Below are 11,725 nucleotides of genomic sequence, written 5' to 3'. Positions count from 1 at the left end.
GAAATTATTTCTGATCTGATTTCTTCTATACCTTTCTGCAGTTGATTCTTTACTGTCAACGCTATTATTTCAGAGATATCTGGTGTGTGATTTTCAGTTTCCTCGGTGCTAGTGTCTTGTGCATTTGTACTGGGTGGACTTGGGGCCTGAGACTGCATTTTGTTCCTTCTGTTAGTCATTTTGTATATCACTGTCTTCTGACCTTTGTATTACCTTAGCACTAGGTACAGATCTACGAAGTTCAGATTCCTCCAGGTGGGTGTTGTTTGGATCTGGCTGCTGTGCTCCACTTCTTTCTGCCGCATTCGTTAGAGTTGAACCCTTTGTGTCACGCTGGCAAGATGTTCTGCTCCTGAAACAGCTGGGTGGGTCTTGCCTCTAGCCTCTTTGCAGGGAGATCTGCTGAAGGGTTCCGCGCTGGGCCTGCGCTCTGGGCCTATTCAGTATCCCGCGGGCCGGGCCTGCGCTCCTGCTCTAGTCAGGATCCCGCGACCCTGGGTCATCACACTCACTCACCCTCTGGGTCTATCCTCATTCTTCTTTTGAAGCAGTAGTGTGTCATGAAGGCCCCTTAAAAGATTGTGGGCATATAGCGTCTCTGCTGTCTGCTTCTAACTTCATTTTAAGCAGACAGTGTGTGTACCCTCACCTGGTACACTGCTTGAGCTTTTGGACACCGCACAGAAGTGCTCAGATGAAAAGGTTGGAGTCACAGTCACTTTACTCTGCTGGTGCTTGTGTTTTAGTTATGCACGCGATTTTAGCGTCTGTCATGCCATAGCTTTCCTCCCCAGCTGCTCTTGGCGCTTTATTGGGCACAGTCAGCATAGCCTTTTATTTATTTATTTATTTATTTATTTATTTATTTTTTTGCGGAACCGGGGATTAAACTCAGGCCCTTGTGCTGGCCAGGGAAGCACTTATTCTACTGAGCCATCTCCCCGGCCCCCATAGCCTTTTATTTTATACATTCTCTCAACTTTTAAGTTTCATCTGAATTTTGGTGCTGCCTGGTTTTTGGTAGAGTGTATCCTTCTGGTCAGTCTTTGAACAACAAGGCTCGTGGAGTGGAAATGGAGTTGTGGTGCCCTTGCAGTGTGCTGCAGTGCCCTGGCTGAGTCTTGAGTCTGGATAGATGAAGGTGTGGGGAGAAGGGCAGTTTGTGGCCTCGTTGGGAGTGGTGGTGTGGCAGACTGTTGGGTTTGAGACTTTGCTCTTCCACTTAGTTTTCATGTGGTCCTGGGCAAACTGGCCTTTCTTTGTGTGGTTATCAATAATATAGGGATAATTGTGTGTACCAAACAGGCTCATTGTGAAGTGCTCGGCTCTAATGAATGCTAGTACAAAGAACATTAGGAAGCCTAGGGCCAAGAAATAGAAAGTGAACAAAATGTCTTTCACAATATTTTATATTTTCCTGTGCTTAGGCTGCTGCTTCTCCAGTTACTTGCAGCTCAAATACTTGCTTGGTTTTTACTGACCAGGCTTCTTTAGAATCTGAAACAGAGTTTATGACCTCAGAGACTCCTGAGGTAATAAAAGACCAATTGTCTTGATTTCTTTTCTGTTTTAAAGAAAGAAGACCCATGGGGCCAGGGTGATAGCTTAGTAGAATAAGCGCCTGCCTGGCAAGTGGAAGGGCCTGAGTTCAATCCCTGGTTCTGCCAAAAAAAAAAAAAAAAAAAAGAACCAGCTTTTCTTATGAATAAGAAGGATGATTAATTGGATGATACAACATTTATATTTATTAATGCATTACTTTCTATTGATATTTTGTTCTGGAACTTACATAGGTAACTTTATTATAGTTTTGCCATATAAGTAATTTACTAGTGTGCTGCCTTATTTGCTGCAATAAATGTCAGTTTTTAATAGAAAAAGTGAAAAATTTCACACACTGTTAGGTCAAGTTTCTCATCATATTTACAATGAAAGGAGTATTTAGAAAAATCTTGTATTTGTATAATTAAAGACAATTTTTATAGGATTGATATTAGCACTGACCCAGTTAAAATGATCATTCATTTTAGGTTTTGCTTTCAGTTTTTTTTTTTTTTTTTTTTGTGGAACTGGGGATTGAACTCAGGCCCTTGCCCTTGCCAGGGAAGTGCTTATTCCTCTGAGCCATCTCCCCGGCCCCGCTTTCAGTTTTAAGTTAACAATTTGTGTTACTGAGCAAATCTTTGATAGATGTAATACAATAGGATGAATTTTGGGTTAGAACTTAGCAACTATTAGCTTTTTTTGGTTCAGGTTCTCACTACATAGCCCACATTAGTAGCGATCTTCCTGATTTTTGCCTCCCAAATGCTGGGATTACAGGTGCGCACCACCATGCCCAGACTATGAGTTTTTATTTTGGGCTTAACTATTATAAGTAGAGGATGTATCCTTCACTATAGGAGATAAGAAAACTGTCAATATAAATCATTTTTATGGCACAAACTTGGTCTAAGTTGAGATAATTTGTTTTCTCATTTTCAAAAATAGGAAGTGATTGTTACCATAGTTGTCTGCCTCATATTTTGATTTGGATTGATTTTGAGATCTTTTGAAGTCTTTGGCCTTATAATCTGTTACGTCAAAATTTGCCCCTTCTCTTAGATAAGGATCACTTAAATTAGCTAAATGTTAGTTTTTTCTTAGGTAGCTGATTTAGGAATATGCTGTCTTTAAAATATGGAAAAATACTCTTTAAAATGGAGAAAAATTAACAGCAAAGAACAAACCTAAGATTTTTCTTAACCCAATTCCACTGTGTGAATTTGGAATATTACTGGATTCTTAACTGGGAAATAATTTTCCAGTGTTTGAAAAAAATCTCAGCACACATAAAAAGTTCAGCCCCTCATTTGTTAGACTGATTATTAGTAACTCTTTCATGTAGTCAGCAAGCTGTGCACAGCAAATACTAGTGTGCATCCTCAGCAGTTGAGATTGGAAATTGTAAGCAAAAGCTATTCTCTTGCATTCCTGTGCCCAGTGTCATCCTAAAGAACTTGCTGACTTATGCCAGTGTGGGTTTAGTGTAAGTTAGCTGCCTGTTACATGGCAGGTGGTTGCTGATCCTGCGTTTCTTCTCCTCAGGCAGCAGTTCACCCAAGCAAGCCACCATCTTCACTGGCTTCTCCAAATCCGCCCATGTCAAAGGGCTCTGAACAGGGCTTCCAGTCGCCTCCTACAAGCAGTAGTTCAATGACCATTAACACAGCACCCTTTCAAGCCATGCAGACAGTGAGTATGGAAGGTGGGAGTGATGATTGTGGTTCATTATTCCACTAAGAGTCATTGTTTCTCTTGCAGCTGTTATTGATACTTTGTCACAAGTTTGCCTTTTGTATTACTTTTATGTATAAAGACTGGTGGAATTTACATTTGTCCAGTGGAAATATTGTTGGTAACAGGAGTAGGAAACCAAGAAGCTAGAGCCCTTAGAATTTTGGGTAGGCTTTCTTCTCAGAGCATTGTTTGTCATCTGCACTATTTTCAGAACTGAGGATATTAAATAAATGAAATATGTGGGTGATTTAATTCCCAGCAACACCGCCTCCCTGGAGGAATATATGGGTGAGAAACCTGATTTCTAACAATAGCTTTATAATACTGGTCATTGCTGGTAGTGCATTAGGAAGTTCCCTAGGGGCAATGCCTGGAAAAACAGGGCACATGTTTGGTTGGGTCTTGATCTTATGCAGCTTCTTGAAGATTTGTTCATATTTTTTGTGTGGTATTTTGAATTATGTATTCCTCTGCAAATTGTAGTTTAAAACTTTCCAAAAGAAGATAATGTTGCAGCTAGATTTGTGTTTATTTGCAAAACATTCTGTAGCATAAAAAGTCCTTTTTGTGGCAGTACAGCTTAGTGAATCTGTAACTTCCTTTCCTGATAGTGCTGATGTCCCACAGCCGCACGTGGAGGGCTCAGGCAGCAGCACAGGGGAGGGGCCTGTGTTCTCAAACAGGGAAGTTGCTGACAGGCTCATGTGGCGCTTGGCCAGTTTGAATGTCTTCCTTTCTTTGTTTCCTCTCTCCCACTGATAGTTCATCCTGTGCAGTATTCCACACTGGATTTACTGGCTTTCTCTTTTGCTCATTAAAAGCAAACAGCGGTTCATTACAGAGTGGCATTTGGTCCTGTGCCGGACTGAATAGCTTTTGAAGTCCTGTGTAACTTGCTATGCAAGTCCCCTGGGCTTGTCTCATATCATCTTGTCACAGTGTGTACCTTCCACTCCTGCCTCCCTGCCTTCTCTACCTGTTCAAAGCCGATCCAGTTCAAGTTAGTTCTCATTCATTCATTAAAGAAGTAGTTTTGAAGCCAGACACCACTTTTATTTATTTATTTTAAATTTTATTTATTTATTTATTTATTTGTGTGTGTGTGTGTGTGTGTGTGTGTGTGGCCAGCTCAGCCCACCAGGGGGTGGGGCTGGCTGGCATGTGGTGCTGGGGGATTGAGCCGCGGTCCCTGTGTTTTGCCAAGCTTGTTCCAAGTAGGTGCCTTAGACCACTGAGCCATCTCACCAGCCCCTAGACACCACTTTTAATCACTGGCCTTGTAGGAATGAAAAAATGGAAAGTCTTTATGCTCAAGAAACTTGCATATCATTATGAAGCAGAGTGGTCTGGAGAGAAAAATATTCATGTACACACAGTGTAGCAGGTTCCATGTACTGTTTGGAAGAATGGAGGAGGAGCAGGGAGCTAGAAAATAATAGAAGTGGTCCTTTATATACGATGGCCATGGTCTGTGAGGGTTCTTGCCGTGTGGTCAAAATTCAGTAAATGGTAAATTTCATTTATTTTTAATCTTTTTTAAAAAATTTTATTTATTTATGTGTGTGTGTGTGTGTGTGTCCAGCTCAGCCCACCAGGGGGCGGGGCTGGCTGGCATGTAGTGCTGGGGGACTGAACTGCGGTCCCTGTGCTTTGCTAAGCTTGTTCTAAGTAGGTGCTTTAGACCACTGAGCCATCTCACCAGCCCCCTTATTTTTAAGCTTGAAAAAGAATTATGTTTCCCAATAACTTTTTTCTTTGGTGTCATTTCTGTAGATAATGGAATGGAATTGTTTCTTCCCAGGGTAAAGTGTACAAAACTTAAAATTTACCATTTAACCACTATAACCACATATAACCACTACATATATCCACTGTATTCATTGTGTTTATGATTTCAGAACTTTGTCGTGGTGTCAACTAGAAGTACTGTGCTCATTAAATAATAGTAATCTGTTTATCCCCCCTTCCCAGCCCATCTCCCTTTTCTGTCTATGAATTACCTACTTTAGGTATCTCATTTAAGTGAAATTATGCAGTAGTTGCTCTTTTCATCTGGTTTGTTTCACTGAGCACATTTTTGAGGTTAATCTCTATTATAGCATGTGTCAATTTCATTTCTTGTGGATAATATTTCTTTTTGTGTGTATAGTTCATTTTGTTCATTTCCTTGTTGATGAATATTTGGGCTGTTTCTACGTTTTACCTAATATAGATCATGTTGCTGTGTACACTATTCAAGTCCATGGTTTCAGTTATTTTGGGCATATACCAGAAAGTGAAACCTATATATCATATAGTATTTTATGTTTAATCTTTGGAGGAGCTGCCAGACTCTTTTCCATAGTGGCTGTACCATTGTGCATTTCAGTGCGCAAGGGGTCCAGTTTCTTCACATCTTTCCCAGCACGTTGTTTCCTGTCTTTTGAGAATACCCATCTTAAAGGGTATGAAGTGCTATCTTACTGAGATTGGGATGTGCCTTTTCTGAGTGAATAATGAGGCTGAGCCTGTTTTCACATATTTATGCCTATGTGTATTTGGAGAAATATCTCTTGAAACTTGCCTATTAAATAAAAGTTGTAGAATATTGTAGATTTTTTTCTGGATGTTTCCCCTGGCTCTTTCCTATGAGCCTTGGCAAATGGCTGAGTGTACCTTTCTCTTTCAAGGTATTTAATGTTAATGCACCGCTGCCTCCACGGAAAGAGCAGGAATTAAAGGAATCCCCTTATTCGCCTGGTTACAATCAGAGTTTTACTACAGCAAGTACACAAACACCACCCCAGTGCCAACTGCCAGCTATACATGTAGAACAAACTGTCCTATCTCAAGAGACTGGTAAGGTCTTTTCATATGATATTTTGAAAACTTAGATAACAGTTAATATAATGGAAAGCAAGTCTGTAGTGACACCTTCCAAGTTCTTTTATGACTAGTAACCATTATTTCTTCATATGTTCCAAAAGTGTTGAGAAGGACCCAATGTCTTTGCCCATATTTAATTTTGACTTTTGCAGATGTAGACTTAATTTATTTGATACAGGGTATGCAGTTCAGACTTATAATGATCCTCCTGTCTCAGCCTCCCCAGTGCTGGTCTTACAAGTGTGTGCCACCATGTCCAGTTTCAGGGCTGGCACGGCATGCCTGAAATTCCAGGATCAGCACAGCATGCAGTACAGGGGGTTGAGCTTGGGTCCTTGCACTTGCCAGACAGGCGCTTAGACTGTCAAACTATCTCCCCAGCCTAGATGTAGAATTTAGATGGCTTGATTTAACCTTGTTTACTCTATTTTTTTTGCAGAACCAGTGACTGAACTCAGGCCCTGGCACTTGCCAGACAAGTGCTTATTCTACTGAGCTATCTCTCCGGCTCTCATCTATTTGTTAATCTCCTTGTTTCGATCGTTCTAGAGAGGTGGGGATATAGCTCAGTGGTATAATGCTTGCTTGGCAAGCACTGGTCCTGAGTTTGATTTCTGGCATCAAAAAAAAATTCTAGTGATTGTTCTAGATAGTAATTCAGGTTGATAGGGTCCTGTGTAGCTATTTCGTGAAATTTTAAAGCCATTTTTTTACTTCTCTGCAGAAGGTTATCTGGCAATTTTGCTTTCTCTCATATGAAACATTAATATTGAAGATGTAATGTAATATGCTTATTTTATATAGAGACAAGAGACTTTTGATCTTTCATGCTGCTATAAATCATGATTTGTACGTATGTCTTAATTTAAAAAGGATTTTTGGATTTTTAGTGTTTCATATTTTAGCCTCATTTAAGGTTAAGTTCTGAGCATGTAAGATGAGCATCCTAGGTGCCTTTTAATCAGGCAGTGATGAGGTAGTGGATGTGAGCTTCTGGCTTTAGCCACAGAGAACTGCATTTTGCTTTCACCTGGAGTGTTAAAATTTGGAAGCAGGGGATTTACATGAAGGATCTGATTGTCATGTGCCTTCTCAGTTAGAGTTCATTTCCTTTAACTTCTAGATCTGGATTATTTAGCCTATCATTAAAGTTTTAAAATATGCATTACATAGAAGGCCATTTGAACTGTTTATAAGCATGTAGTTCTGTGACATTAACTACATATGAAGTGTTTGCAACCTTCTCCAGAACTTTCTCATCTTTCCCAGCTAAAACTTTTAATTTATTGAACACTAATTCTTTTTCTCTTTAACCCTAGCAACCACCATTCCACTTTATGACTATGAATTTGACTACTCTACCCTCTTATAAGTTACATTGTGTATTTGTCTTTTTAGAAATGCCTTATTTCACTTAGCATAATGTCTTCAAGGTTCATTTGTGTTATAGCATATAAAAGGAAGCAATATATTAAAGGTTTTGATATGTATTGGGTATTGAATATAAAGAGTACTGGACTTTTATTACCATTTAACTTTTGGACTCTGAAATGTTTCCTTAAGCTACAAATTACCATCCTGATGGAACTATTCCAGTAAGCAATGGTAGCCTTGCCTTTTACCCAGCACAGACGAATGTATTTCCTAGACCCGCTCAGCCATTTGTTACCAGCCGGGGATCTGTGCGAGGCTGTGTGCGTGGCGGGAGGTTGCTTGCCAATTCCTATCGGTCCCCTGGTGGGTACAAAGGTATGGTCTGAATTGACTTGTTTTTCTGAATGGACTTTTAATTTTACAGAATTGTTTTGTCTGTAAATGTCCCTGACTCTAACCATGTTTTACCTTCCTTTTGTAATTGATATTTATACAGTAGTAGAGACTTCTTTATTAGTGATCCATAGAATGTTTTTTGATATACCTGTTACAGAACTTTTGAACTATAAAAAGCATATTAATCCTGTGCCTTACTGAAGTAGAAAGACAGATTCTTGTTTCAGAATTCAAGGGGTGTATTTTGATTTACACATTTGAATAATTTTTCTTTTATTTGACTTTGTTAAAATGTCATAGTAGACAAACTTGTTTTTCTTATTATTTAGCTACCAGTTTATAATGCAGGAAAGAACAGAGAATTTGAGACTAGAATAGTGATAATCTTTTATGTTTTAGTTATGATTACATGTATTCTGGTCACTGCTTGGTAGCAGCAGAGACGCTAGCTGAGCACAGGCCTCCGCCCTGAGCCAGGAGCAGAAATTCTCTATACCTGGCTGCTGTGAAGTCAGCTGTATTTCCTAAATGATGTATTTCACCATGGAAACAGTTTCAGTATGCTTTTATTAAGGTGGAAATCTAATGATGACATTACAGAATCAGTTTAACTTTTTAATGTGTATCACTTATTATGCTTTTGCCCATCATTTTATGTAAGTTATTTATTTACTAGGTTTTGATACTTATAGAGGACCTCCTCCCATTTCTAATGGAAATTATAGCCAGCTGCAGTTCCAAGCTAAAGAATACCCTGGGACGCCTTATTCCCAAAGGGTGAGTAAGCATAGTTCTCATAGGTGAATAGTGGTACAGCTATTGATGTTAAGCTGATGTTTAAACTACAAAGAATGACTGTTTATTTTGTACATGTGCACTCTCAGTTTTAGAACTGCTTAGTAAGTCCTAGGGAGGGTTGAGCTGGAAGCTTGCCCAGTCACCCAAGGAGGATAAATGTCAAGTGCTGGTAATATGGGATTGAAAAGGTGTTAAGGACTTTATTTACTTATTTATTTTTGACGGAACTGGGGATTGAACTCAGAAGGACTTTATTAATATTGTTTATATCAACTTCTCTACTTTACAGAAGAAACGGGTTCAAAGATGAAATAATTTGTCTAAGGTCACTCAACAAGTAAATGGTAGAACTAAGGTTGCAATATGCGTCACTTAGCTCCAACTCATGACCTTAACTTTATTGCCTTCAGCCAGCATAGTGTGCCTATTAAGTGTATCTAAGTTTTAAAAATATTTTTAGGGGTTTTATTCTGATTTAAATGAGCTGGTGATTTTATATATGATAAAAGATTGACAGGATATTAGACATTTCACCATTTTTAATACTTTATTTTTTGAAACAGGGTCTCGCTGTGTAGTTCAGGCTGGCCTTGCATTTGCTGTGTAGTGCAGACTGGCCTCGAGCTCACAGTGACCCACCTGCCTCACATGGGATGACAGGCACGTGCGCCCCACTTCCCAAATAGACGTTCCACTTTAACCTTGGCAACTTCCTATCATTACTTGTATTCTCAATTTCAGAGCCTTACAAGCTTTTGAGTGTATATAGATGACTCCAAACCTATCCTAGTTTGACTTAATGATTTCTTTTCACTGTATGGTGGCCTGAGAGTGCTTTGGAAACCTTACTTCAGACTTTGAATTTTGAGTTTTCTGGGCTCTTAATGTGATATGATACTCTGCAGTGATCCTGTTATCCAAGTGGGCACAAGGGTGAAGCTCCATACTCAACTGTATCATGTCGCTCAGCTGCAGTGTTTGGAAGGTTAATTGTATTAAACCTACTTTGATTTAAGATAGTTTCAGTTTATTATTGGTTCTTTCAGAACATCCCTATTTTAAGCTGAAGCCATCTCTGTGTGACACCATACTGGGCCAGGGTGTAATCTGAAGCACCTGTGCTTGAAGTGCTGACAGCTGTAGGAGGCAGGACAGGCTTTTTGGTGGACACAGTGTCAGATTAGGTGATTTGACTTTGACTCCTGTTCTCACCACTTCTCTTACCTTGGGTAACCTTGGGTGTGTACTTCAATCTGCTTAACTCTACTTTCTCATCTGTTTGGTGTTGATTCATCTGTTAGCTACTCGTCTACCTGTGAGATTGTGAGGCTTTCTCTGTGAGGTACTGCAGGGATTAATGAACTAATACTTGTAAGTACTTAGCACCTGAGTACCAAGGCTGTATCAAGCATGTAGACAACAGCTGTTAGTACATGACCTTCAGGGGCTGTGTTTGAGGAGAGGGCATTGATTAATACAGATACAAGTAGTGAAACTATGTGTTCTTAATGTTTTATTATGCTTTGTATTTCTCTGAGGAAACATAATAAATTGGTAATAGCTGGGTGTGGTGGTGCCTACCTGTTCTCTCATCACTTTGGGAGGCTGAACAAGAGGATCATAAAATCAAGCCCTTCCTGTCTCAAAATTAAATAAATATAGTGATGAGGATGAGGAAGAAGGTGGAAGGATCTGTAAATGTAGATCAGCGCAAAGGCAGTAGCTTTGATCACTACCAGAAAAAAAAGGGAAAGGGTAATTGATGGTAGCAGTTGTTACTGAGAAGAAAAATGGGAATTGGGAGTGTGGATTTTATTATTTGTATCTTCCTGCCCTGCTTTTTCATAGATTGCATGGAGAATGATCTCTTCCTTACCTAGGCATCAGTTGGAAGTCTTGCCCCAAGCCTTTATTCTTAATATTTTGGATCATATTTTCAGGCACCAAGTACATTTACACAATATATTTTTTTCAATTCCACTATACAAAAACACAAACACAAAAAAGACCCTCTCCAGCTCATTGTAGTTTGTATTAGTCTTCACAGTTTGATTTATAAATTGCACAAGAATGAAGGAGTCTGTGTTCTTGTTATTATTTTATTATGTTCTTTTATATTGAAGCAAGATACAGAGGGCCGTGCTGTTGCTTCTGAGTTTCCACTGTTAGCTAATAGTGTATTGAATTGGTCAGACTAATGAATACACGTAGCAGTATTGCCACTGTTGCCCTTGATTTGTTTCTCCTGGTATTTGGGAACAACTGAGCCTCTTCTGCTGCTGGGGCACATTAATTTTATACACTTACCAATCAGTAATCCTGTGTAATAATTATTGTTTTGCATTTTTGGTGCTAAGGTGAATATTCGTGTGTTCATTTCAGGATAATTTCCAGCAGTGCTATAAGCGAGGAGGGACACCTGGTGGTCCTCGGGCAAACTCAAGAGGTAAGGAGTATTAAGTGTTGCTTATTTACCCAAACCATACTTCTAGTTCATTCTGCACTCTGTCAGCCTACAGGGTCTTCAGCGTTATCTTGAGGCCTTTTAGTTTGTTTACATGTAGTACAAATGGAGATAATAGACTACTAGAAAGGCTATGGAAGCCATGTGTCAATTTAAAGTATGTGTTTTCTGAAAAACACCAGAGCATGATTTGACCTTAGATATATATTAATTAGGCTGACTTAATATAGTTTCATGGTTTGGTTTTCATAGTAATATGTTAATGCGTACCTTTGGGTCAGTATATTGATACAGTCAAATAAGCAATAATCAAGACACAATGACTTGCTGGGTGTGGTGGTGCACACCTGTAATCCTAGCACTCAGGAGGCTGTGGAAGAAGGATCACTTGAGTTTGAGGCCAACCTGGGCTACATAGTGATACCTTGTTTAGAAAAAAAAAAAAAAAAGCTACAGAAATAACTCAGCGTTTTAAGCGCCTGCCTAGCAAGTACAAGGTCCTGAGTTTAATTCTCAGTACCAACAAAAAAGAAAAAAGAAAAAAAAAAA

At 39.3% G+C, this 11,725-nt stretch overlaps 1 protein-coding gene across 4 annotated transcripts in view; it reads left to right on the top strand.

Annotated features, from left to right (window-relative positions):
- Window positions 1-11,725, top strand: part of Caprin2 (caprin family member 2) — a 52,141-nt gene that overhangs the window by 32,806 nt on the left and 7,610 nt on the right. For 2 of the 4 annotated variants that reach the window (XM_012514965.2, XM_012514968.2), the window contains exons 12-17: window positions 1,428-1,532; window positions 3,088-3,234; window positions 5,949-6,117; window positions 7,708-7,893; window positions 8,591-8,691; window positions 11,095-11,158. In XM_012514965.2, the coding sequence (XP_012370419.1) occupies window positions 1,428-1,532; window positions 3,088-3,234; window positions 5,949-6,117; window positions 7,708-7,893; window positions 8,591-8,691; window positions 11,095-11,158 (772 nt within the window). The remainder of the gene's footprint in view (window positions 1-1,427; window positions 1,533-3,087; window positions 3,235-5,948; window positions 6,118-7,707; window positions 7,894-8,590; window positions 8,692-11,094; window positions 11,159-11,725) is intronic. The other 2 variants (XM_023716321.1, XM_012514969.2) reach the window with 2 other exon arrangements.

This window comes from Octodon degus, unplaced genomic scaffold (genome assembly GCF_000260255.1).
Source record: "Octodon degus isolate 3935 unplaced genomic scaffold, OctDeg1.0 scaffold00047, whole genome shotgun sequence".
Taxonomy (NCBI): Eukaryota; Metazoa; Chordata; class Mammalia; order Rodentia; family Octodontidae; genus Octodon; species Octodon degus.
The sequence above is the reverse complement of the archived record's forward strand: the minus strand, read 5'-3'. Positions and strand labels throughout refer to the sequence as shown.